Here is a 27,706-nt window from a genome sequence, read left to right as displayed (position 1 = left end):
TCATTGTCTGTCTATGGGAAGGCCCTGCGTATGTCTTTATCATTGTCTGTCTATGGGAAGGCCCTGCATATGTCTTTATCTGGGATGGGCAGTCTTTCCTTCCTTTCTCAGGACCAGTATTGGTAGCACATACACATTGGTTTCACACTATTACAAGACTTTCTTATCATTTCCTGCCCCCTTTTTAGCTCACCCACTCCACAAGACATCCTAGGCTTCCTTCCTTCTATGGCTGTCTGTCTTGTGAAAAGTTGTGGCTGTCAACAGTCCTACTACACAATCTGTTTGTGATACTCATTTAAGGCAGCGTTAGCGTCATAGGAAAGAAGGATGTACTCAGTGTGTCTGTAAACTCCAGGATATTCTGGTAGACTCCCTGCCCTGTGGGCTTTTTATCACCAGGCCAGCTGAGCACGGCCAGCTTTCTTTGCATTTCACAGCTGTTATCATGTAATGCCGTTTTTTTACTGAAATATTTTTGAGGTTATAATATAGTTAAAAAATTTCTCCCTTCCCTTTCCTCCCTCTAAGCCCTACCCATACCCCTCCCCATTCTGCTCACAATTCATGGCCTCTTCTTTCATTGATTATTATTGTGTGCATACATGAATATGTATATACATATCTATAATGTTACTTATTGTATGAATGGATATATGGATATGTTATACATGTCTGTGTAATGTTACTTATATGAATATATGCATATGAATATACATGTTTGTGTAATGTTACTTATTGTATGAATATATGCATATGTATGTACATGTCTGTGTAATGTTACTTGTATGAATATATGTATATGTGTATACATGTCTATGTAATATTACTGATTGTATGTATATATGAATATGTATATACATGTTTGTGTAATGTTATTTATTGTATGAATATGTGGGTACATATAGATATGTTTGTATGTTATTGTATGCATATATAGATCTCTCTATATATGTCTGTATAACATTATTTATATAATTTTATGGCTGACTATTTGTCACTGGACAATCAGTTGGTGAGCTCTTGTCTGTGAAAGACCTATAATGTCATTTTTAATGTTGATCTTCTCCTTATTTTTTGACAGTTTGAAATGCCCTTGGACATATCATTGAGTGGCTTAAGATTTAAGTAAGTTATCCATAGAGTGTTAAATTTCATAGACATTTATAGGTAGCAAAATGATGACATCTTTTCCTAATTGTAATAGGTAGATACTGGGATGGTCTGATATTTTATGTGTCTATTTTAAGATTTATTTATTTTTATTTTATGTGTGTGGGTGTTTAGCCTGCATATATGTCTGTGCACCACACATGTACAGTGTTTGCAGAGGCCAAAAAAGGGCATTGGATCCTCTAGACCTGGAGTCACAGAAGGTTTTGAGCTGCCATGTGGGTGCTGGCATCAAACCCGGGTCTGCTAGAAGAGCAGACGGTGATCTTAATTGCTGACCCATCTGCCTAGCCCCATGTGGATCTGTTATTAATATTTCCATTCTTTACAGAATATAAGCTGTTTTATCAGTGGATAGAGGAATACATGTATAAAGTCAACAGTGTTGATTTCTGTAGGGCACCTGCTTTTATTTTGATGTGTGGAAGTGCTTGCCTCCTTTTGACTAAACAGAAGGTTCTTTTTTTTTTGGTTTTTCGAGACAAGGTTTCTCTATGTGGCTTTGGAGCCTATCCTGGCACTTACTCTGGAGACCATGCTGGCCTCGAACTCACAGAGATCTTCCTGCCTCTGCCTCCCGAGTGCTGGGATTAAAGGCCTGCGACACCAACATCTGGCTCTAAACAGAAGGTTCTATGAGTCAGCAGGAACGCATTTAGTTCAAACATCAAAAGGCTTTCTTACTGCCAACAGGAGGTCACAGTTCAAACCACTTGCAACTCAGCCCACTTTCTTGCTTTATGTTTTCTGTTTCCCTCTTTACATGAAAGGCAAGATTTTTCTTTTTCACTGAGTTTTTTTATATGTGGTTAAAAAGCTACAGTTTTTTTAAAAAATTAAATAAAACAGAGTACCTCAAAGGCCAGAAGAAAAGAAATTCTTCTAAATTAGAGTAATGTTAGTCCAAAGCTGTTCAATATTTCACCATCTTTAATTAAACATATATGGATATTTAATTGTGCCTATTTTGAACATATATATGTATATTTTAGATAATATTTGCTATAAATCACAAATATTATAGAAACATATGTTATACGTAATAAAATTTTCTGTCTATTGCCGGGCCCATGTCTTTTATGTATTATGTATATTTTTAATCACTGTTTTATATTTTTAAACAAAAATTGTCTGCTGAGATGTATCAGAAACATTTTTCTGCCTCTGTGAGTGTGTTGTGGTAGTTATAGCATGTATAAGGAGAGTACCTCTTTAAATGCGTTCAGTGATTTCTTTTCCTTTACCATCTTAGATTTGTCAACTTTGGATATGATTATCATCAAGACCAAGAAAAGTTATGCAACCAGCCTTCTCTGTGCGTTTTTACCAACCACACAGGTAGAATCAGGGTCATCCTTATCAATTTTTATTAACTTGAGTTCTATACAAATTGCAGTTATTGTTCAACTATGTGAAGCCTGAAAATGAAAAATAGCAGCCACATTATTTAAAAAATCAATCAAATGGATATTATATGCACATTTATATGTGAAATTGTCTCCTCCACTGTAATTTTACGCCTTTGTCACTAAGCAGGGAACTTAGGGTTAACACCCAATGGCATACAGTGAGTGACACCTCTGCCCTTCCCCTATTATTTAATACATATTTGTATTAATGAGAAATGTCACCACCAACAGGGTTATTGTTATAATAGGTTTTACCAATGCTGTTCTAATAGAGCGGGTGGATTTATATTTATTCAAAGCATACTTTCCCACAGGAAATGCTTTCTATGTCTGCCTTACTGAAGTGCTGGGTTCTAATTATTTATTTTTACATTGTTTTGCATGTGTTGTATGTCTGTGGGCACATGTGTGCTGTTGCATGCATGCATGTGGAAGCCAGAGGACAAATTGTGGGAGGGAATTCTTTCACCATGTGGGATCCTGTTACGATAAATCTTTCCGCCAGAAGCCGCCCGAGCCCTACCACCACATGTGCGGTCTCCGCCAGCCGCCTGAGTTCTGCCCGCTGAGTTAGGGCCCAAATTAATGCACAGAGACTTATATTAGGTACAAATGCTGCTTGGCCAATGACTAGGATTCTCATCTGTTAGCTCAGTCTTAATTATCATAAATGTATATATTTTATATATAAGACTTATTTTATATAAGATTGGTGTCCTCACTTGCCGGTGGATCACATCCTGCCACTGGAGGAAGAGCGGAGGGGAAAAGGGGCCACTTCCTGCTTGTCCTTCCTTAAAAATGAGTCTCCCTGCTATGTCACTTCCTACCTGGATCACCACTTCTCTACTACATTTCCCAGAATCCTCTTTGACTCCTAGTCCCGTCTAACTTGCTGCCTCATTGGCCAAACAGTACTTTATTCAACAATCAATGAGATGAACATACACAGAAGTACATTCCCCATTAGGATCCAAGATTGGGTTTATGTCATCAGGCTTGGTGGCAAGCACTTTTACCCATGAAGCCATCTCATTAGCCCATGTTTGGGATATAAGCCCATGTACCTGGACACAAATGCTGTGTGATGGGCTGCTGTTCTGTGTACCTGGACATAAATGCTGTGTGATAGTCTGCTGTCCTGTGTACCTGGACACAAATGCTGTGTGATGGGCTGCCATTCTATAATTCAGAGCTTGACATGTACCTATTTATATAGAGAACATGGAGAGGAGAGGGGGACCTAAAATGAAAGAAGAAAAATACGATTATATGTAATCAATCTTTTGAGAAAGCATATCAAGTTCAATAAACATCTAAATCAACCCTGAAAAACAAAGCATAATAGCCATTTTTAATACACCATTCTGAGAAGATATTTACTTCTTGGGTAACATTTGAATTAAAATCATATTCTCCTTGTAAATATTTAAAATTATTTAAAGCAAAAATGTGTTATTCATGCATAAATCTAACATTTATTGAGCAGTGTGTGTGTGTGTGTGTGTGTCTGTGTGTCTGTGTGTGTGTGTATGTGGGTGCAGGTGCTTGTGGAGGCCGGAAGAGGGCATTGAATCCCTGGAATGAGAGTTACAGGAGATTGTGAAGCATCCAGTGAGGATACTGGGAACCACACTTTGATTTTGATCCTTTGCAAAAGCAGTTAACTGCTCTCAAACACACTTATCTGCTGAGTGGTCTCTCTAGCCTCCTATACTAAGTTTTGGCAACACAGTGATGAGCAAACATGGCCTGACCTTTAGTAGAAATTACTGTTGGTGATATTTCATAAGTGTATATATAACATTCAAATATAATCATGATAAATACTATGAATGAGAATTACAGGAAGCTAGGAGAGCATAGGGTGAGCATTTTATGGAAGATGGTAGAGGTCTCGAATTTGCTCTAGCTTAATAGGTCCATCTCTGTTTCTCCTTCTCTCCCAGTCATTCCATCCCAGTCTCCTTTACTCCTGAAAAGTACTCTTTTCCCTACCACATTCCTTCACAATCTATCCCATTGTTTGTCCTGTCAGTCCTTGTCTTCCTTAGCTACACGTGCCCCTCCATCAACCAGACCTGGTGAATTCAAAGAATGTGATAGTTCAACTGGAAACCATTTATGGATGAACATTTCCCACTGTGAGTGATGTACAGTGAGCAGGGGTGGGGAGGAGAGGGACTGAGAGAGGGAAGTGACAATGTTGGCAGGGCTAGATGAGGCAGGGCCTTGCAGAACATAAAAGCTTTTAGATTTTATTATAAGATTTATGAAAAGTCATAGAAGATTTTTTCTTATCACAATTATTTTCATAATGCTCAAGCATATAAAATAATAAAAATATAATGAATGCTTACATCTTATTTAATCATATAATTTTCAATATATCGTTTATCATCCTTTCCTTATATGAGTAAACTAAGATCAAATTGTAGATGGGTTGGTGATACACACCTGTTATCTCAGCACTCAAGCAGCTGAGGAAGATGGGTTGTGAGTTTAAAGTCAGCTTGGGCTCAATAGTGAGGCTCTGTGTCAAAAATAAAAGGTAATGTTCAGAACCTACACATTTGACTACAAAGTAATTTAGTGTGTATCACTTTAGACATTCTTTCAAATAACCCCTGTTCCATTATCCTTAAGAGAAATTAATTGCATTCATCAATACACTTTATCTGTGGTGTCTTTTAATGTACAACTTCCTTTATACTTCTGTCCTGACTGCTTTTTCACAAATTGGATACATTGAGGAACTCTTTCCCTTAAAAAGTGGCCCACATTCTGGATTTAATTCCTTGTTTCCAGACGGAAGCCTTAGAATTTTCCCACTATTCTCTGTGCCTCCTATAAAACACAAGTTACACCCAGTGGCATAGTTAGACATAGGTTAAGTTTTTGTGAGACTCCTTCACAGTGGTGTTATGAAGTTCATTCACATGAGAGCAGGAGACAGTGAATGGGGGTGCTGAACCTCCTCCTTCCTGCTCTCACGATGGCAAGTTCTCAGAAGTAGGACAGGGTTGGAGGATTTTATAGAGCCCTTTAAAATGAGATAATTATCCAATGAGACTATTTCCTTGGAAAACTTGTCTAATAGTTTTCATTGTCTAAATGGTTCCCAAAGGTGAGCTAATGTGGAGATGTTACCTTTATCATTGATGAATATTTACTAAAAGTCTCTGGATATTGCATTAAGAGCATATTTTGTTATTTCAAACTGTGACTTCCTCCAACTTATAAATAGCAGCCAAATCATTCTGGAATAATAATAATAATAATAATAATAATAATAATAATAATAATAATAATAATATAATAACAGCAGCTAACATTTAGGATTTTTGCCAGAGATTTATATATATTATTTGATTCTCATAGAAAAACCTTATGAAATAGTTTCTATATTTTTAAATGTACAGATGAGGAGACTGAGATTTAGAGAACTAAGTTGCTAAAGGCAGTGTGCTCTATAAACCAAGAGCCTGAAAGACAGAGAGCCAAGGACCGAGGCAAAGCCAGCTTACTGTGCCAGCCAGGGCTGTGCTGTAAAACACTGTTAACAAAACAGAGCAAAACAGGATAGGCATGACCAGCCTGGAAAGTTTATTTCAGAAGCTGAAAGACCTTAAAATCTGAGAAGCTTGTGGTTCAGGCATTTTTGATGAGGGATTCTCAAACAGGATCAATTTCATCACAATGTCTTCACTTGTAGGTAACCGACATTAGTAGCAGCGACTAGAGGTAATCCAGAGTTTTACATATTGAGAAAGATGGAGAAGCTAGTGAAGGCAGGGCAGGTCATACTAGATGCTGACCTTCTATGTGGGCCAAAGCTGTCAGGGACCCAGTACTATGAGTATGGTCTCATATATTGCATTTGCTCTCATTGCTCATAGGAAAGGAACATAGTTTGCATTTCAATCTTGCTTTGAACACAGTTTGGATAGCTGGGAAGCAATGGCTGGTGGTGGTGGTGGGGACAGCCAGGTAAGGTGACAGAGTATTCAACACTCACCAGAGCTCTAAGAAGGCGGGGTCTTTTCTAGACCCCTGAAGCTTCCCATACAGGGACTGTGTGCCCGCCCTTCATAGCCTGTCCATAACAGTGGGTGATAAATGCTGACTTGAAATTTCATAGCAACTTATTAATACCACTTTGTGAATTTAGGATTAATCTAAGGTGGGGAAGGTGAATAATGGCCCGTGAAATTTACTATGCAGATTATTCAAATGTTATTAAATTAACCTTCTCTTCTTTCAGGCAGTTTGTGTGTGTGCTACAGCCCAAAGTTTGACTCTGGGGAAGAAATCACATATTCAGTGTTTTACCTTCATAAAGGTACTTTTTAGCTTATTCTCTGTTACTTTTACATTTTGCCTTTTCCAAATAGTAGGAAATTAGATGGACTGCAAGCATCTTAACACTTAGCAAACAGTTTTATCATTGTATTTTGTGATTAGCTGTATGGCTATGTTTTATGAAGGAATTCATTAATGGTATGTAGTCAGATAGGTAACTGTTGTACAAATGTTTAATACCAGCATGTGGCTTGTTCCAGACTACAGGCCATTTCTAGTGGATGTTGGTTTGCTATTTAGTTATCACTAAACGGGACTTTATGCTTTTAATTCACATGGTTACATAGAGATTTAGTTAAAATCTTCTTTTATCTCAAATGTAAACGTTCCAGAATCTGCTATGCCATCAAACTAAGGTATTTATTTCATTTCACATGTCTATGGCCTGCGATGCAGGCACGCGACATTCTGGGGAGTGGGATGAAGTGTCAGCCTCTGCCACTTCTGCGGTCACATAGCTTGCCTGGCAACAGTTTCAGTTTGAACCGTGCTAAGGAGGATTTTGGCTTGGTTGTTTAATTCCTTACGAATCTATATTTGTGCCAGACACAGTAGTGCACACCTTTAGCTTTAGTACTCGGGAGGCAGAGGCAGGCAGATCTCTGAGTTCAAGGCTATCCTGGCTTACACAGCAAGTTGCAGGCCAGCCGTGGCTACATAGGGAGACCATGTCTCCAAAAAACATTTTTTTATATATATTTGCAGAGAACATGTTATGAGTGTGACTGAAACTTTTTTAAAGATGAAATTCCTGTTCTAGTAGTCAATTTCTTTTATGCCAAGCCACATAAAAGTCTACAATCCCAAGTAGAGCCTGATGTTACTGGGGTGTTAGAGGTCAGGGCAGAAACGTTTAAGAACTTTTTAATGGAAGAACTGAAAGAAACTTCAGAACTACATGTAGACATATTCTTAAGTAGTGTGAGCTTATACAGGACATTTTTTGTGTGTTTCTAATAATCAGTGTAATGATTCCAATCAGCACACAGACTGACTGAGTTAGAAGACTAGAGTGAAGTCCAACACAGAGTTTCATAGGCAGCTTAATCTTCCTTCTAGCTAAACATGGGGCTGTGAGCTGGAGAAATCTTAGAGGCTTGGTAAAAACTGTAATGTGTAGAAATGACCCCAAGACCCCCCCCCACCTTAGCTCATTGAATAGACTCCCATTGGACTCTCCCCTCCCTACACAATCCAAGTCTGGGTTTTTGCCTGAGCTGGGTCATCTGCTCCACTGTGACCACTCTCAGATGGTTCATGTTAGTAGCTTTTGGAGACTGAGGGCACCATGAATTCTAGAAGCCAGCAGGCACTTGCCCTGACTATTACACAGTGTGAGGCCAATACTAGCCTTGTTTCTTAACAAGACTTCATGTTCTTCATCTGCAGGGTACAGAAAGACCTTCACTTCTGCTCCTGGGAGTGCCGGCTCACACGTGACAAAGGGAATTACTTTTCTCAACCTTGGTGGGTATCCATGGTAAACATGACCAAAAACAACCTGGGGGAAAGACTTGATTTCAGCTTACACTTGAAGCAACAGTCTATCATCACTGAGGGAAGTCAGACAAGAACTTAAGCAGAAACTGAAGAAACCATGGCGGAATGCTGCCTGCTTGCTGGCTAGCTCTCACTCTTGTTTTCTCCCTCTTCTGGGTCATGTTCTCCATGCTTTCTTATATCTCTCAGGCCAGCTTGCCTAGGGGATGCACCTGCCACAGTGGACTGGGCCTCCCACACCGATTAATCAGGAAAATGCCCCACAGAAGACTTACCCACAGGTCAATTTGATCTAGGCTATTCTTTAGTTTCCTCTTTCCAGGTGACTCTACTTTGTGTCAAGTTGGCAATAAAACCAACTGGCCCAGTGGTTATGGTGATGGACCTCTCTCTACTGTGTTCTAGCACAGTGGTTATGGTGATGGACCTCTCTCTACTCTGTTCTTTCAACATATGCTCTTCCCCAGACTTCACTCATTTTTTTCCTCCATGACTCCATTTTCTCATACCTCTGAGACATGGCTTGTGGTGACAGTCACCAACCCTTTTAAGTATGAGGGGACAAAGTTTCTCTAGCATGTGCCCCCTTATTCAACTCATCAGCTTTTGGGGTTGAAGTGTGTCTTCCTTTTTTAGAGATCCCAGGCTGTGAGCTTGATTGGAAGCAGTCCTTAGAAAGCATTTGTTACTATACAAATGACCATGAATAAGATGTCCCCTTAGAGCCGGGAGAAATCAGAAATCATGTTGGCCCTAGATTCTAGAGGAAGAAAGGTCTTTAGACAATTGTCTGTTCCCTCACATTAATCATAAAAGGCTTACAAAGGCCCCATTAATGATTTATGGACCACTTCAGTGAATTGTGTTCTCTAAGTAAATATGGCAAAGGGAAACTTAGTATTAGATTTGAGCGTATTGTGGAATTCTGTGTAGTAAGGACAGTGTGTAAAGGTTTACTGCGGCTCCACACTGAAAGTGGAAGGTGAGGTCCAAAGCATAAGTGATTGGTGATAGCCCTGGGACACGCTTACATATGGGAAGGGCACATCATTTAATGGGGGAAGCTCTGTGTTTACAGCACACAGCTCTTTGCTATGTTTTCCTATCCCTGCTTGCCAGTCCATCTGCTTCAGTGACAAAGGTTTGACCAAGTGTTGTGTGAGAGAACTGGGAGAAGTGAGAACTAAAAATAAGCCCCCAATTTTTATTCTGAATGATTCTGTTGGTGAGGGTAAGTCTCTTTTGCTATGTGGGCCAGCACATGGCACATTTTGACACGATATTGGACCTGTGGGGAAGGGCCTTGGACAGCCTGGCTCTGCTGCTTCTTGATGCGGGGGAGAGAGAGTCTAGCCATGGCTCCCATCAGCAGTGCTGCATCAATGTCCGTCTCAACAGTAATGGGGACCTATCCACTAACCACGCTCTTCCTTTCCTCCTCCTGGGAATTGTTAGAAAGGACAGCATGATTCAGTCCATGGTCTTGCAGAGGGCAAAAGTACCAGAGTTTATAAACAGTTTGTGTCTACACATGCATGACTTATTAACAGGTATAAGGTTGTATCTAAGATTTAAACCATTCTTTTTTTTCACTTTTTATTATTATTATTATTATTATTATTATTATTATTATTATTATTATTAATTCAAGTTAGGGAACAGGCTTGTTTCACATGTAATTCCCCTCTCCCTCTCCCTCCCCTCACCCCCATTCCTTCTCCCCCACCTCCAACCTACCCCCCACCCCATCCACCCACCACTCCCCAGGCAGGGTAGGGCCCCCAACCAGGGCTCCACCAAGTCCACCAAATCTTCCTGTGCTGGGCCTAGGCCCCTCCCCATGTGTCCAGAGACAGAGCGCATCCCTTCAAGTGGGATGGGCTCTCAAAGTCCCCCACACACACCAGGGCAAAATGCCAGTCCACCTCCGGAGGATCCCAGGAGTGCAGGGGCCTCCCCATTGGCATCCATGATCAGGGGACTGGATCAGTCCCGTACTGGCCTCCCAAAGAGCATCTGGGGTCCATATGCTTTCCCTTTTTCAGGCCAACTGTTTCTGTGGGTTTCTCCAACCTGGTACAGACCCTTTCGTTCTTCATTCCTCCCTCTCTTCAACTAGGTTCCAGATTTCAGCTCAGTGTATTTCTGTGGATGTCTGTCTCTGCTTCCATCAGCCACTGGATGAGGACTCTAGGATAGCATAGAGAGTAGTCATCAATCTCATTCTAGGGGAAGGGCTTCTAGGCCATCCTCTCCTCCACTGCCCGGACTGTCAGATCGTGTCATCCTTGTAGGTCTCTGGAGATCTCCCTAGTTCCAGATCTCTTCTCGGACCTATAGTGGCTCCCTCTGATATGGTATCTCTCATCCTGCTCTCTCTCCTCTATTCTTCCCCCAACTCAATATATCTGCTCCTCCATTTCTTCTCCTCTACTCTTCTTCTTGTGCTCTTATTGTGGCAGCACCCACTCCCCTACCCTCATGCTCTCAATTAGCTCGGGAGTTCATGCCACTTCCCATTCCTGGGGTCCATTTATCCCTTAGAGTCATTCATGATTTCTAGTTTCTTTGGGGAAGAGGATTATAGGCTGGTAAACCTTTGCTCTATGTCTAAAAATCATATATGAGTGAGTACATACCATGTTTGTCTTTTTGTGATTGGGTTACCTCACTCAGGATGGTTTCTTCTAGTTCCATCCATTTGCCTGCGAATTTCAAGATTCCATTGCATTTTTCTGCTGAGTAGTACTCCATTGTATAAATGTACCACATTTTCTCTTTCCATTCTTCAGTTGAGGGGCATCTAGGTTGCTTCCAGGTTCTGGCTATTACAAACAATGCTGCTATGAACATGGTTGAACATATGTCCTTGTTGTATGGACATGCAGTATTTGGGTATATACCCAAGAGAGGAATGGCTGGATCTTGAGGTAGATTGATTCCCATTTTTCTGAGCAACCACCATAATGATTTCCAAAGTGGTCTAAGAGTTCACACTCCCACCAGAAATGGAGGAGTGTTCCTTCTTCTCCGCATCCTCTCCAGCAAAGGTTGTCATTGGTATTTTTGATTTTAGCCATTCTGACATGTGTGAGGTGGTATCTCAGAGTTGTTTTGAGTTGCATTTCTCTGATGGCCAAGGATTTTGAGCACTTTCTTAAGTGTCTTTCAGCCATTTCAGATTCCTCTGTTGAAAAATCTCTGTTTAGTTCTGCACCCCACTTTTTAATTTCATTGTATGGTGTTTTGGTGGCTAGCTTCTTGAGCTCCTTGTATATTTTGGAAATCAGTCCTCTGTCAGATGTGGGGCTGGTGAAGATCTTTTCCCATTCTGTGGGTGGTCGTTTTGTCTTACTGACTGTGTCCTTTGCCTTACAGAAGCTTCTCAGTTTCAGGAGGTCCCATTTATTGATTGCAGACCTCAGTGTCTGTGCTTCTGGCGTGATGTTCAGGAATCATTCTCCTGTGCCAATTTGTTCAAGGGTTACTCCCACTTTCTCTTCTAAAAGATTCAGTGTGGCTGGATTTATGGAGAGATCTTTGATCCATTTGTACTTAAGTTTCGTGCATGGTGACAGGTATGGATCTATCTGCAATTTTCTGCATGTCCGAATCCAATTGTGCCAGCACCATTTGTTGAAGATGTGATCTTTTTTCCATTGTATGGATTTAGCACCTTTGTCAAAAATAAGGTGTTCGTAGGTGCGTGGGTTAATATCTGGATCTTCAATTCGATTCCATTGGTCTATCTGTCTATTCTTGTGCCAATACCAAGCTGTTTTCAAAACTATGGCTCTATAGTAGAGCTTGAAGTCAGGGATGGTGATGCCTCCAGAAGATCTTTTATTGTAAAGAGTTGTTTTGGCTATCCTGGGTTTTTTATTTTTCCATATAAAGTTGAGTATTGTTCTTTCAATGTCTGTGAAAAACTGTGTTGGGATTTTGATGGGGATTGCGTTGAATCTGTAGATTGCTTTTGGTAGGATTGCCATTTTTACTATGTTAATTCTGCCTATCCAAGAGCATGGGAGATCTTTCCACTTTCTGGTATCTTCTTTAATTTCTTTCTTTAAAGTCTCAAAGTTCTTATTGTACAGGTCTTTCACTTTTTTGGTTAGTGTTACCCCCAGATATTTTATGTTGCTTGTGGATATTGTGAAAGGTGATGTTTCCATGATTTCTTTCTCATTGAGTTTATCATCTGTATACAGTAGGGCTACAGATTTTTTTGAGTTAATTTTGTATCCTGCTACCTTGCTGAAGGTGTTTATCAGCTGTAGGAGTTTCCTGGTAGAGTTTTTCGGGTCACTTATGTAGACTATCATGTCATCTGCAAATAGTGAAAGTTTGACTTCGTCCTTTCCAATTTGTATCCCTTTGATCCCCTGTTCTTGTCTTATTGCTCTAGCTAGAACTTCAAGTACAATATTGAAGAGGTATGGAGAGAGTGGACAGCCTTGTCTTGTTCCTGATTTTAGAGGAAACGCTTCTAGTTTCTCTCCATTTAGTTTGATGTTGGCTATTGGTTTGGTGTATATCGCGTTTATCATGTTTAGATATGTTCCTGTTATTCCTGTTCTCTCCAAGATCTTTATCATGAAGGGATGTTGGATTTTGTCAAAGGCTTTTTCAGCATCTAGTGAGATGATCATGTGGTTTTTCTTTTTCAGTTTGTTTATATGGTGGATTACATTGATGGTTTTTCGTATGTTGAACCATCCTTGCATCCCTGGGATGAAGCCTACTTGATCATGGTGGATGATTTTTCTGATATGTTCTTGGATTCGATTAGCCAATATTTTATTGAGTATTTTAGCATCATGTTCATGAGGGATATTGGTCTGTAGTTCTCTTTCTTAGTCTTATCTTTGTGTGGCTTGGGTATCAAAGTGATTGTAGCCTCATAGAAAGAGTTTGGCAATATCCCATCTGCTTCTATTGTGCAGAACAGTTTGAGGAGTACTGGTATCAGCTCTTGTTTGAATTTCTGGTAGAATTCTGCAGTGAAGCCATCTGGCCCTGGGCTTTTTTTGGTTGGGAGGCTTTTGATGACTGCTTCTATTTCATTAGGGGTTATGGGTCGATTTAAACTGTTTATCTGATCTTGATTTAATTTTGGTAAGTGATATTTATCCAGGAAACTGTCCATTTCCATTAGATTTTCGAATTTTGTGGAGTACAGATTTTCAAAGTATGACCTAAAGATTCTCTGGATTTCCACAGTGTCCGTTGTTATATCCCCCTTTTCGTTTCTGATTTTGTTAATTAGCGTGCTCTCTCTCTGCCTTTTGGTTAGTTTGGCTAGAGGTTTGTCTATCTTGTTGATCTTCTCAAAGAACCAACTCTTTGTTTCATTGATTCTTTGTAATGTTTTCCTAGTTTCTACTTTATTGATTTCAGCTCTCAGGTTGATTATTTCCTGGCGTCTACTCCTCCTTGGTGAGTTTGCTTCTTTTTGCTCTAGTGCTTTCAGTTGTTCTGTCAGTTCTCTAATGTGACTTTTCTCTAGTTTCTTCATGTGGGCACTTAGTGCTATGAACTTCCCTCTTAGCACTGCTTTCAGAGTGTCCCATAAGTTTGGGTATGTTGTGTCTGCATTCTCATTAGATTCTAGGAAGTCTTTAATTTTTTTTTTTTATTTCTTCCTCAACCCAGGAATGGTGCAATTGGGTGTTATTCATTTTCCAAAAGTTTGCAGGTTTTCTGCCATTTGTATTGTTGCTGAATTCTAGCTTTAATGCATGGTGGTCTGATAAGATACAGGAGGTTATTTCAATTCTTTTGTAACTATGGAGGTTTGCTTTGTTGCCTACTATGTGGTCAATTTTAGAGAAGGTGCCATGTGGTGCTGAGAAGAAGGTATATTCTTTTGAGTTTGGATGGAATGCTCTATAGATATCCGTTAACCCCAGTTGGGTCATAACTTCTTTCAGATCCTTTGTTTCTTTGTTAAGTTTCTGTCTGGTGGTCCTGTCTAGTGGCGTAAGGGGGGTGTTGAAGTCTCCTACTATAAGTGTGTGTGGTTTTATGTGTGGTTTGAGCTTTAGTAATGTTTCTTTCACAAATGTGGGTGCCTTCGTATTTGGAGCATAGATGTTCAGGATTGAGATTTCATCTTGATGGACTTTTCCTGTGATGAGTATGAAATGCCCTTCTTCATCTCTTTTGATTGATTTTAGTTTAAAGTCCAATTTGTTAGATATTAGGATTGCTACACCGGCTTGTTTCTTGAGGCCATTTGATTGGAAAATCTTTTCCCATCCTTTTACTCTGAGGTATCGCCTGTCTTTGAAGTTGAGGTGTGTTTCTTGTAAACAGCAGAAGGATAGGATTCTGTCTTCGTATCCATTCTGTTAGCCTATATCTTTTAATGGGTAAGTTAAGACCATTGACATTTAGGGATATTAATGCCCATTGTTCGTTGGTTCTTGTTTGTTTTGGATTTATTGTTGGTGGTGTCATTGTGTGTGGATTTTGCCCTCCTGCTTCTTTTTGTGTTTGGCAAAATTAGATTATCTATTGCCTGTGTTTTTGTGCATGTAGTTATGTTCCTTGGGTTGGAGTTTTCCTTCCAGAACCTTCTGTAGTGCTGGATTTGTGGATATGTATTGTTTAAATCTGTTTTTGTCATGGAATATCTTGTTTTCTCCATCTACAATGATTGAAAGTTTTGCTGGGTACAGTAATCTGGGTTGACATCCATGCTCCCTTAGTGCTTGTAGGCTATCTATCCAAGACCTTCTGGCTTTCAGAGTTTCCGTTGAGAAGTCGGGTGTGATTCTAATTGGTTTGCCTTTATATGTTACTTGGCCTTTTTCTTTTGCAGCTCTTAATATTTTCTCTTTATTCTGTAGATTTGGAGTTTTGATTATTATGTGTCGGGGGGACTTCTTTTTGTGGTCCAGTCTGTTTGGTGTCCTATAAGCTTCTTGTACTTTCATAGGCATATCTTTCTGTAGGTTGGGGAAGTTTTCTTCTATGATTTTGTTGAATATGTTTTCTGTACCTTTGAGCAGTGTTTCTTCACCTTCTTCTACACCTATTATTCTTAGGTTTGGTCTTTTCATGGTGTCCCATATTTCCTGGATATTTTGTGTTAGGGATTTGTTGGACTTGAGGTTTTCTTTGGTTGATGAATGTATATCCTCTAGTGAGTCTTCAATAGCTGAGATTCTCTCTTCTGTCTCTTGGATTCTATTAGTTATACTCACATCTTTAGATCCTGATCGTTTATCCAGTCTTTCCATTTCCAGCATCGCCTCATTCTGTGTTTTCTTTATTGTGTCTAATTCAGCTTTCATGCTTTGAACTGTTTCAAGAGCTTCCTTCACTTGTTTGGTTGTTTTATCTTGGGTTTCTTTAGATTCTTTAAGAGATTTGTTTATTTCTTGAATTTTTTGGTTTGTCTTTTCCTCCATTTCGTGTAATTTTTTGCTTGCTTTTTCTTCTATTTCTTTAAGGGATTTTCTTGTTTCCTCTTTGAAGGTCTCTATCATCTTGCTGAGATAATTTTTGAGGTCCATCTCTTCTTCATGCACTATGTTGGGCTTTTCAGGTCTTGCTGGAGTGGAGTCCCTAGATTCTGGTGGTGTCATATTGGTCTTTCTGTTGTTGAGCGAGTTCTTATTCTGTCTTCTTCCCATATGTTTTTCCAGTGAGTGCAGGTAGGATCTTTCTATCTCCTCTTGTTATGCTGTAGTGTGTGTGGGCCAGGAATTCAATGTCCGAAGCTCTGGATGGTCTTGCCTCTCCTCGTAGTCTCCTCACTCTGAAGGAGTTAGGCCTCCATAGGGATCCGGTGTGTGTGTGGGGGGACAGGAAGTAAGAGTGGTGTGTTTCCAGGCTCTGGGGGTTCCTCACTGCCTGGGCAGGTCTACCCCAAGCAGGAGCAGGCCCCGGGGAGATCGGGATGGATGGGGCTTTGATAGGGAGTTGGGTAAGAGCGGTGGATCACTCACCTCCTGGCGGATCGGTTGCCGGGAACAGAAGGAAGAGTGGCCTGTACCCAGATTCAGGGAGCTCCTCCCTGCCTGGGCGTGTCTATTTCAAGCAGGGACAAACCTGGAGGGATCTGGGTGAATGGCGCTTAGGACAGGAGTTGGGTAAAAGCAGGGGGTCACTCACCTGGTCTGTGATGAGTCGGCGGAAAGGGCGATTTAAACCATTCTTGAGGAAATTTTCATGAAAACAGTTACTTTTTTGAGTAGTATGTTTTGCTATCCATTGCTGATGATTTCCATTTATTATTACTCTGTTGAAAAGCGCTTGCATTGATTGATGAATAGAGACTTAATTTTTTTCTTATGGACCCCATATAGATAGCAGTAAAATTATTTTTCCTGGGGAAACACAGAGAAATTCCTTTTCACCGGAGATAGGGCAACAACAGACCAAAGGAATGTTTCCACCCAAGTCCATCGTGGTAAATCAGTATGTTTCCTGGGATGGCCTATAGGAGCACCACTGAGCCTCTGCCTTTCCCTCCATGAGGGTGTTTTAACGTGGAGGGAATCGCCACACAGCAACATCTGTGTAAGTCAGGCTTATAGAAAAAGACACCATTTAACAAAGAGTGTATGTTAAATATTTTACTTAATTTTGAGCCTAACAACAGCTCTGCCTGGGAAAGATACCCCATTACACAGACAATGGAGCTGGGGCTGAGAAAGGGTTAGACTCGGGCCCAGGTTCCTTTCAGTGTCTTTCTCAAGAGGCAGTCTATTGCTTTCCACCGCTGTATAACAAATGACCACAAAAGTTAGGCTCAAGAAGCCTAAGTGTTCTGTTCCCAGGCTGAAGTTCAGAAATTGGAAAGGTGTGCTGAGAAACTGAAGTCAGGTTATGGGCAGGACTGGGAACTTACTTCCTGCCTCCTCCGGCATCTGGAGGCTAGTTTCCTCTCCTGTTGCTTTGTCACCATGTGGTCACTCTCTGCAGGCAAGTTCCTCTGTCCCTTCCTCTTAGTAACATTTTGATCACACTGAGTTGCCACATAACCCAGGATCCTCTCCTCATCTCAATGTCCTAATCACATTTGCACCTTTAATCAAAAAGATAATCTAGGGCAGGCCAGACAGCTCAGCCAACAGGTAAGGGCTCTCGATCGCAAGCCTGACCTAACTTCAGTTCCAGGATGGAAGACACCACAAGTTGTTCTCAATATGCACTCCCCCAAACAAATAAATTAAAGTAATGAAAATGTCACAACTCGACACAGTCACTGGCTCTACAGATCAGTGCATGAGTAAGAGCCATCAGTTGGCCCTGTCAGCTAACTACTGACATTTTGGAGAAGCACTCGTTTTTATGGCAGACTGTCTTACACACCAAGGGATGGAAAACCCCTAGAGTCCACTAAACAATTATCAGCAGGAATCTCCCATACTATCGCAACGATTGTATGACACCACAGTACCTTTCAAATGTCCTCTTGCCTGGGACATAGCACCACATGACACATCGGTTAAATCACCGTGTTAGGAGCTAACACAGGTCCCTGGATACCGTTTCTAGGAGGTCCCTCTAGACAGTTTCTTTCATTTGCTGCAATAGTAGTGCCACAATGATACGAGCTTTGTAATTCTTTCATTATGTTCTTTAATGTCTTCTTAAAGAACACTTTAATTGGCTGGAGTTTTATATCCTCTACCCTGCCCTTTCCACGAGTGCTTCCACAGCAGAGACCAGCGTGTGCCTCTTAGAGGAGGGAGCCCCGCCAGCTGACAGGAAACAGAAGTTTCTTCTGTGAAATTCACTACTCTGTTTTTCTGAGACTCTAGGAGCCTGTTTTTATAATATGTCACAATTTGGGTACATGTTCTGGTTATGCAAATATCTATGTATAGGGACTATGAAGGTGCCAACTCTAGGAGCTAGGTACACAGAAAAACCAATGTACTGCCCAGAATGCCAAGGCTCCCAGAGACACGCTCTTGATAAATACAATCTTCAAATTTCCTAAAAAAAAAAAAAGCATGATGCTGAATGAGAAACCGTATTTCATAGCTTCCTCAAACCATCAAAAAGATGAAGAAAAATTCCTATTACAAGCTGTTCCCAGCATATCATATTGAGGAGTCATTCATGTTGCTTGACATTTTTATACTAATTTCTTTCCAGATCACTCAGACATAAACAGTACAACCATGACTTACTGTAAAGAGGGTGAGCCACACACAAAGCCAGTCAGATCTGCCTACTCAGGTGACGATACTCATAGCAATCTGATAAAAACAAACAAACAAATAAATCCTGTTTGCTATGTCTAGTAAAATGTGTTGTTCTTGGGTTTATCTGCACCTAGATAGATTTTTATCACATGTGGATGACTCCAATCTCTCTTTCCTATAGGATACCTTGTGGCTGTTTACTTCCCTGGCCATTTCCTTCATTTACTTAATATTCAGCACCCAGACTTGATCTGCCACAGTCTGTTTCTGACAGGTATGGTGTCTCTCATGAATGCAGTCTACTTGGGCTTGTTCTGACTTCAGCAACTGTCTGGCTCAGAGAGGTTCTCTTATTTGATGGTCTGCTTTTTATTTTTATTTTTTAATGTTTGCTAGGAAACAACAAAATGGCTGCTGTGCTACCTCCCAGTCCCTTACAGTCCCTGCCGGGGTCCCTCATACTGGACTGCTCTTCTGGAAAGGTCTATAGAGCAACCCTTGACCAGTCGTACCTGCTGTGGTTCCTATGGAACGCCGCCCACCTGGACTGTGAGAAGATGGCTGCATTGCACTGTGCACTCTCGTGTGGTCAGGACCCAGGTTTCCAGGAAGACCAGGTGAGAAGATTGTGTGAGCCTGCACACTGACAGCAGACTGCACCAAACATTCTTGTTGCTTCAAGATGATCAGAAGTGATTTTTGCTCGGTAGCAGTGGTGGCTGTCTGCCAGACTGTGAAGGTCATGCATCTGGCTGTTGAGTACAGTTGTTCCCTTCATCTGTCATGTCACTTTCCATGACTTCAGTTATCTTACATCAACTCTGGCTTAATACTATTAAATGGAAAATCCCCCAAAGGAGCAATGCATATGTTTTACATGGTATGCTCTTTTAAGTAGTGTGTTGAAATCTTGTGCCATCCTGCTTCACCTGGCCTGGGGTTATGAACTGTTACTTTGTCCAACGTATTCATGTTACAGTTGCACTTTTCTGGTTTCCAATACTGTAAGCACAGATTCCTCCAAGGACACACAGGCAACAGTGAGTTTCTCAGCTACCTGCTTTTCTCTCCATGTCTGTGTTTTCTTGTTTTGTTTTGTTTTCAGACTTAATTCACTTTATTTTCCTTGTATAAAAACCCTTATGTGGTGGCCACAGCTGCAGCCTGGGTCCTCTGAACAGAGACTCTGGTGTGGGCTTTCACAAGATGGTCAGTGAATTCCTGATAAGGAGACTTGGTGAATACAGTCTCTTTCCAGAGGTCGGGGGTCAGGTAGCTGTAGGTCTTGGAGATGGCATCAAAGGTGGCCTTGGCAAAGTTGCCCAGGGTGGCAGTGCAGCCCCTGGCTGATGTGTAGCAGTCATCAATACCAGCCATCATCAGTAGCTTCTTGGGCACAGGAGCAGAGACTATGCCAGTGCCTCTGGGGGCAGGGATGAGACGCACCAACACAGAGCCACAGCGGCCTGTCACTTTACATGGAACAGTGTGGGGCTTGCCAATCTTGTTCCCCCAGTAGCCTCTCTGCACAGGGACAATGGAAAGTTTGGCCAGGATGATGGCCCCTCTGATGGCAGTGGCTACCTCCTTGGAGCACTTAACACCAAGATCAACATGACCGTTGTAGTCCCCAATAGCGACAAAAGCCTTGAACCTGGTCCGATGGCCAGCTTGAATCTGCTTCTGCACTGGCATGATCTTTAGAACCTCATCCTTTAGGGATGCACCCAGGAAGAAATCAATAATCTCGGATTCCTTAATGGGCAGGGAGAACAGGTAGATCTCCTCCAGGGACTTGATCTTCATGTCCTTAACCAGATGGCCCAGCTTGGTGACAGGGATCCACTCCTTGTCTTCGGCTTTACCTCCATGAGCCCCGAGGCTGCTGTCACGTCCTCAGTCATGTCCTCGACCACGACCATGACCGTGGCCCCTGAGACATTTCTGTGAGTTCAAGGCCAGCCTGGGCTACATATTAAGTTTGATGCTATCTTGAACTATAGAGCTAATTCCTGTCATAGCCTTCTCAGAACAAACAAACAAATGCCAAAGGCATAAGCACTTGTGACAAATGTTTATTAATTTTTAATAAGATAGCTTAGTTTGTATTGTACACTGCCGCTTATGAAGTGTTATCTATTTTGTCATTTACTTTATGAAGCTATCGTATAAGATCAGGAAAACCCTGTTGTCAATCAGTGATAGCTGGGGTTAGAGGCTGATTAGTTAGTTGAAAAAAAGCACACTTTTTAAAAAACACATAAAAATATACATTTATCTGCTTACCTTTAGTGTAGAACAGGCCTGTTCTCTGTGAACCAGTTGATTAAACTGCAGTCATTTTGTGCCACAAAACCAATCCCAGAATGTTGTCTCTGATTTCCTATTCCTTCCTAAGAGGTTTGTACTTGTGGATACATATTCATGTGTCTTTGTGTGTATACACACATGTGTGTGCATGCACACCTATGCACATGTGTGTGAAGGCCAGAAGTAACATTGTGTGTAACTCGATAAATAAAAGACCCAGAGACAGATATTGGAATTCAAACTTCAAGATGAAGATCAGAAAAGCAAAGCAGCTGGCCACTAGCTCTCACTCTACCTCAGAATGAAAGGGGATCCTGGCTCCACCAAACCTCAGACTGTAACCTCTCCTCAGTGTGGCTGGAGAATCCTGAGACTTCAGTGTCTTCCTATCCTCCATGTGGCTGGAGAATGAACGCCTGCTCTGAGACCCTGTTCCTGTCTTATATAACTCCCTAGCACTGGGATTAAAGGTGTGTGATCCCAGGTGCTGGGATCAAAGGTGTGAGCTCTGTTACTCTTCACTCTTGTATAGGCCAGGTAAGGCATGCAAAATAAGTCACCTGGCGAGACAGATTTAGAATCAAGCATCCTGTTGAGAGTGAACCATGGCTGGACATGTCTTACCTGTAAAGTAGGAGATGAGAACTCCAGCAGTTAGCACAAGGATAGAACTGTGAGAGAGTTGCAGACATGACAGAGGTCCCATGTGTCCCTTGTAAGGGAAGTAAAGAGGTGCTCCTCATGGGTAAGTTGTGTGACCATGTTCACAGTGATAACTGCACTGAACTTTAAGCCCAGGCTGCTGCCTCCAAACCCAGTAGTTTCATTGTACTTTGCTCCTGTGTCCCGCAGCTCTCTTGATGGGTTCTTTGTGTAACACCATCAATTCCTGCAAAACAAACAAACAAACAAACAAGCCACATATTGGATTGAAGTTTTATCTGCATACTACCCAAAGCTCCCTGTTAAAAGGATATGTAAAAAGCACCTCATACTGACATACTCAGCCAGGGCTATATAGGTTTTTAAGCTGGAAGTTGGTATATTTTTCAGGTTACTCCAAAAATCCATGTAGAATTTACAAGCTTATTCATGTATGTGTTGTTCATTGTGTGTTTTTGTATTACTTTAGTGGGACTGAGTGCAGATCTAAAAGTCAACAGGGTTCTGTGGTTTATCTTTTTTTTTTTTTTTGAAGATTATTCAGTGGGTTTGTGAACATGTCTCTGGCTGCCATTCATTTGACCTCATTCAGGAATTTCTAATTGGTAAGTGTTGTTGATGTTGCACTTAGCACTGGACACTGGACCCTTTTTGCTGGAGGGAAATCAGTAAATTGATAAGGAATGCCTCTGTAAAAATGCTGCTTAGGAGTGATTTTTTAAAAAAAACTTCATGGCAATAAGCTGCTAATTAAATTTCATTCTCTTGTGGTGGCTTTTGCAAGAAGCTCTGGTTCTCATAGATTGATGAGATATAAGATCAGATTTTGATTCTTTAACCTCATTAACAAAATTTTCGGCAAAATGCATCTTGCTTAGCCTTGTTTTATGCTGGTTGGTTATAGATAAGTGGTATAACATTATCTGAGTAGAAGTGGTACCAAATGAATTTTTAAAAATATTATTCTCATTGTAAAAAAGAGAACGTGAGCATCTTAAGCTGTAGTTAACCCTCAGAGTCATGAATAAAGTGGTGAAATCATTGGTTTACTTGATTTGGTTAAATTGCAATGTTTTTTTTTTCTCTGTTCTTATTATGTCATGTTTCTTTTAAAAACTCTCAGCTTCTTCCTACTGGAGTGTGTATCCAGAGCTGGTTGACGTGGACATGCTCTTACCACACTCCTCTGTGCTGACTTGGAACGAGGTAGGTTAACGACGTCATAATGGAGTCAGCACTGTGGACAGCGGCAGACCATTCCTATTAGGGTATTCAGTGCTATGGTTTCACTTCTGTCTTCATTGATAAGGAGCTGAGTGCAAGTTACTTGTCAGAATGCATAAATAATCCTAATCAGAAAGTCTAAAATCTAAATGCTACAAAATCTAGAACATTCTTAGGGTCAATATGATGCCACGTGTAAAAAAAACTTACCACATAGAATATATCTATATCTATATCTATAAATGTGCATATATATATACATATACATATGTATATATATCCTATACAATAAAATCCTATATACATTCATATATACATACATACATACATAATGCAATACATACATACATACATACATAATGCATGCATGCATATCTGAAATGCAGTGAATCTCTTCCATTGGCCAGAAGTATTTACATAAAACAATAGACTTGATGGAACAGGCAGAAGGTACTTGTCACTCTTTCTACTTCCAGGCAGAACTAAAGCTCAGTGATAGTATTTTATAAAATGACATTTTGACTTCAGTGTTGACTAGACGCAAGTATTTAGTAGGTTTTTATGAATAAGAAGTGGCTAGACCACCGTGGTAATACTTGGTAGATTTTTATGATACCTTTCCCTGGTTTTACAAGGGTTTACAAAGAAATTTGGTAACAGAGCTCTGGGATGAATCAGTCAACGGTCTTACGTATGCTTAGTCTACTTGCTGTTCTTCCTGTCAGTCTGGACTCCTTTCTTTACATAGGGAGCGATGCACCGGGGCTCTGTGTGGTGTGCCCAGCTGCTTCTGCCTGGTCTTCTTTCAGTTAGATAGTGGGCCAGTGTGATAGGTTTTGAAGCAGGGGTTGTATTAAAAAGGAATTTAGATCAATAAATTTAATCTAGGTAACAGGCATTGGGAAATATGTACTAGGGTAAATTGTGACACTTTTTGTTTTGTGTTTTGCCTGTGTCTCAGTACAGTCAGTAGAGGCATACAAAGAGCCTATATCCTATACTCATGTGGGCTAGGCAGGAAGATCTTGGGTTGGAGGTTGGCCTGGGCTATCTAGTAGTGATACCCTGTCTAAGGAAAAAAAGAAATATCCAAATGCATTTGATTGATTTAATTTTTTTCTGTTTTATCTTCTTTTTGTTTTGAGTCATGGGCTCCTGTTGCCCAGCCTGGCCTGCCTCAATGACTGTGTAGCTGAGGACACCCTTAAATTCCTTATCCTTCTGCCTCTCCCAAGTGCATGTACCACCATACCCTGAGATGTTTGATTCTTTTCTAAGTTTTTGTTGCTTACAGTAGTAGTCCCCCCCCCCATTCTCAAGGCCTTCTCTGCTTGTTTTTTGGATTACTGTTAATATATTTCTTTACTTCAGTGTAACACTGTAAGGGGAAAGACCCAGGCTTCTCCTTTTTCTAGGCACCCACGCCGTTGTTTTTCTTTTAGATGACTTACGGATGTATAGGCAGACACTGTGGTTATGTGGCAGGAAGTCTGCAGGTTACACCATTGGGTCAGGAAATATGCAGCTCAGCTACCTCTGCTTCTAACCACTGCTCTTTGTTTGAAGTGTGGAGAGGCAGGCTCGGAGCCAGTGGTTCCTGGGCTGGATGCTGTGTGAAGCCACCATCCTAATGAGCAGTGGTTCATTTGTTCATTTCTCAAGGCTCTCTGGAGACTTAATGAACATATACACAATGACATCTGATGTCCCACAAGAAAATTCAGAGAAACCCACAGTTATAACCTCTATACACTAGACTTATCTTGGGGTTTACTGAGATGTTTTAAAATTTCTTGTGGTTAGAGTAAGTTACCTTAAAAGGCATCCTCTAATCCCAAAGTTCTAAGCATTTATATTCATTGTTAGCAATGATGTAAGATTTACTCTTCCTTTCCCCAGTCTACAATGATCCCTAATGCTACAACCTTAAAAAGTTTCTACAGGGGGAAATAGCAAGTTCACACATCTGGATAGAAAGATAAACATGGATTTTTTAAAAAATTTGATACAAAGAATTCACTATGTAGCTCAGGTTAGCTAGCCTAGGAGCTTCTCACTGGGACCACAAGTGTGTAGCACCATACCTACTAGCAACTGGATTTTACAAATAAGCATTATTATAAAAAATAACTTGTAGCCGGGCGTTGGTGGTGCACACCTTTAATCCCAGCACTTGGGAGGCAGAGGCAGGTGGATCTCTGTGAGTTCAAGACCAGCCTGGTCTCCAGAGTGAGTTCCAGGATAGGCTCCAAAGCTACATAGAGAAACCCTGTCTCGAAAAACCAAAAATAAATAAATAAATAAATAAATAAATAAATAACTTGGGAAAAAAACCCAAAAAACAAAACCCACTCACTGAAGTTAACCACATCCAAAGTCTGTACATTTCAATGGACTTATATACAGTTAAGTAAGATACTAGAAATTAGAATGTTCTTGCTCATAGCTAATTCTAAAGTGTATGTTGTAATTATGGTTATTTTAAAATGTTACAGTTGTGCTGTTTAAAATGCTATTTAGAACTTACTTACATAGGTTACTTTTCTTGTTGCTGTAGCAAAATAATGCCACAAGAAACAATTGACAAAAGGGAGTGGGTATTTTGCATCCAGTTTTAGGGAATATAGTCCTACAGTTTTAGGGGATACAGTCATTCACTTTTAGGAGATATAGTCCTTCAGCTTTAGGAGATACAGTCCTTCAGTTTTAGGAGATACAGTCTTTCACTTTTAGGGGATACAGTCCCACAGTTTTAGGGGATACAGTCCTTCAGTTTCAGGGGATACAGTCTTTCAGTTTTAGGAGATAAAGTCCTGCATGGTGGAAAAAGCATGGTGGCAGCAGCGGCTCACCCTGCACCACAGTCAAGAGTTAAGAGAACAGCAAACACTCCTGTCCTGTTGGATTTATCCTCCTTATGCAGTTCAGGACCCACAAGAAGTGGTGATTCCTGTATGGTAGGTCATTTTCCACCTCAGTTCCCCTAATTTAGGTAATGTCTCACAGACATATCCAGAGGTCTATCTCTGGTTGTTCTAGGTGCTGCCAAGCTGAGAATCAACATTAACTGTAACTATAATTCTTTCCGCCAGCCACCTGAGTTCCACTGCCACATTAGGACCCCCAAATAACATACAGAGATTAATATTAATTACAATGCTGCTGGCCAATGACTAGGATTTCTTATTTGCTACGTCTGTCTTAAGTATCAACCATAACCATTAATCTATATATTTTATAAAGACTTATCTTATCGAGGACGCCAGCGGCATTTGTCCTCTTTTTCCCCGGGATCACATGGCAACTCTCCTCTTTACTACATTTCCCAGAATCTTCCTTGACTCCTAGCCCCACCTATCTTGCTTCTCTATTGGCTCAGATGTCCCTCCCATGGAATAGTGTATCCTTATGATCCAGCTATTCACAAAGCACTCCTAAGTGGGTTTCTCTGACGTATGTTTTGAAGGAAATCCGAACTGACTGGCAGAAAGGCAGACTTCATAGTTAACATACAGATACATTTTTCATAGTATCAATGAGGTAAAGGCAATATGGAAAGCTTATCCTTTTAAATTACGCCCCCCTCCTTAATGGACAGGGTCTCATGTAGCTAAGGCTGGACTCAAACTTAGTATGGAGCTGAGGATGGCCTTGAAGTGCTGATCCTCCAGCCTCTATCTCCCTTGTCTGGGATTAGACATTCAACCCCGGCGCACTAAGCTTGATGCAGCGTTCACTAGTTAGCAGAATGCTGTGGTGGGCTTCCTGTCATGAACAGAGCATGTTTTAGCTTGGCTGTTGCACTGCGCAGAAACTCTTTATGGGGCACTGAGGTCCTGAGGTCATGGTGGGCCTCAGTGTGTGAGAACCCCACTGACTTTGGTTCCCTCTAGAGAGGAAAGGATCAGTTAATGCTGCAGATGAGGAGGGACAGTCTGCAGACAATGGGATGGTTTCATTTAATTATGACTTTAGTGGTTCAAATATAAATTTGCCTCATTTGTTCTTAAGAAGGAATGTCTGAAAATACAGTATTCTGTATTTTCTCACAATAATCTCTTCTCCCTCCTTAGAGAACCTGTCAGCTACTATTTAAAGCATATTTCCTTTTCCAGGGCAAGAGACATGCTGTGTCCTGTTATTTTACATTAGGACGTTATTTAAAGTAGAGGTTATCACACAGGAAGCTTGCTGTCCTCAGCTCCTGTCTATGCAGAAGACATTTCCTGAGGAGGCCTGGGGCGGAGGGTTGTCAAAATGTTGCATGTATATCCCCCATAGAAGGAGCCTGGGGTGGTTGATATGTTTCTTGTATGCACCTCCCCCACCCCATAGGAAATTCCTGGAATAATGCTTGTGACAGAAGAGCTCCCGTTGCTTCTTATGAAGGTAAGTCCCTTTCAAAGAGGGTGAAGCACTCATGCCTGAGGAGACCTCTGCTGCCCCAGTATTATTGTGGTGCCAAAAGGTATTGCAGCCTGGCAGAGACCTGCCCCAGCTCAGAGCAGGCTGGGCATGTAGGAGCGTTCTGCAGTGCTGAGACTGCTGTTTGAACAGGGAGGCTTTCTGAAGCTAGGAGAGAATTACAGAGCTCAACCTGAACTTGTCACAAGGTCTCATGAAAGGAGCTCTTGTAACATATCTTTAGAGGCTGGAAGCGGTTATTGCTTTATTTGTAGTTCCTCCTTCAAATGCACGCGCGCGCGCGCGCGCACACACACACACACACACACACACACACACACACACACACACACACACACACACACACACACGCTGGCACACTGGTCTGGGACCATCTCATTTCCTGGTGGCTCAAAGAGCAAGCAGCCCCTCTGTCCCTCAAAGGTGACTGGCAGTGGCTTGCTGCATGTCCTCCCTCAAGCTTCTTCCTGT

General features: G+C 41.1%; 2 protein-coding genes across 8 annotated transcripts in view; one reads left to right on the top strand and one right to left on the bottom strand.

The window, feature by feature from the left end:
* Gsap (gamma-secretase activating protein) overlaps window positions 1-27,706 on the top strand; it is an 89,660-nt gene that overhangs the window by 33,841 nt on the left and 28,113 nt on the right. For all 7 annotated transcript variants that reach the window (XM_027393446.2, XM_027393445.2, XM_027393449.2 and 4 more), the window contains 9 exons: window positions 1,085-1,128; window positions 2,426-2,511; window positions 6,847-6,924; window positions 8,334-8,411; window positions 18,795-18,887; window positions 19,010-19,230; window positions 22,122-22,191; window positions 22,710-22,792; window positions 27,146-27,199. In XM_027393446.2, the coding sequence (XP_027249247.1) occupies window positions 1,085-1,128; window positions 2,426-2,511; window positions 6,847-6,924; window positions 8,334-8,411; window positions 18,795-18,887; window positions 19,010-19,230; window positions 22,122-22,191; window positions 22,710-22,792; window positions 27,146-27,199 (807 nt within the window). The remainder of the gene's footprint in view (window positions 1-1,084; window positions 1,129-2,425; window positions 2,512-6,846; window positions 6,925-8,333; window positions 8,412-18,794; window positions 18,888-19,009; window positions 19,231-22,121; window positions 22,192-22,709; window positions 22,793-27,145; window positions 27,200-27,706) is intronic.
* Window positions 19,743-20,510, bottom strand: LOC103162762 (40S ribosomal protein S2-like). Its single transcript, XM_035450925.1, has one exon. The coding sequence runs from the start codon at window positions 20,417-20,419 to the stop codon at window positions 19,754-19,756; it is 666 nt and encodes a 221-aa protein (XP_035306816.1). The 5' UTR covers window positions 20,420-20,510; the 3' UTR covers window positions 19,743-19,753.

This window comes from Cricetulus griseus (assembly GCF_003668045.3).
Source record: "Cricetulus griseus strain 17A/GY chromosome 1 unlocalized genomic scaffold, alternate assembly CriGri-PICRH-1.0 chr1_0, whole genome shotgun sequence".
NCBI classification, from domain to species: Eukaryota; Metazoa; Chordata; class Mammalia; order Rodentia; family Cricetidae; genus Cricetulus; species Cricetulus griseus.
Note: the sequence above shows the minus strand (reverse complement) of the source record. Positions and strands in the feature narration are given on the sequence as shown.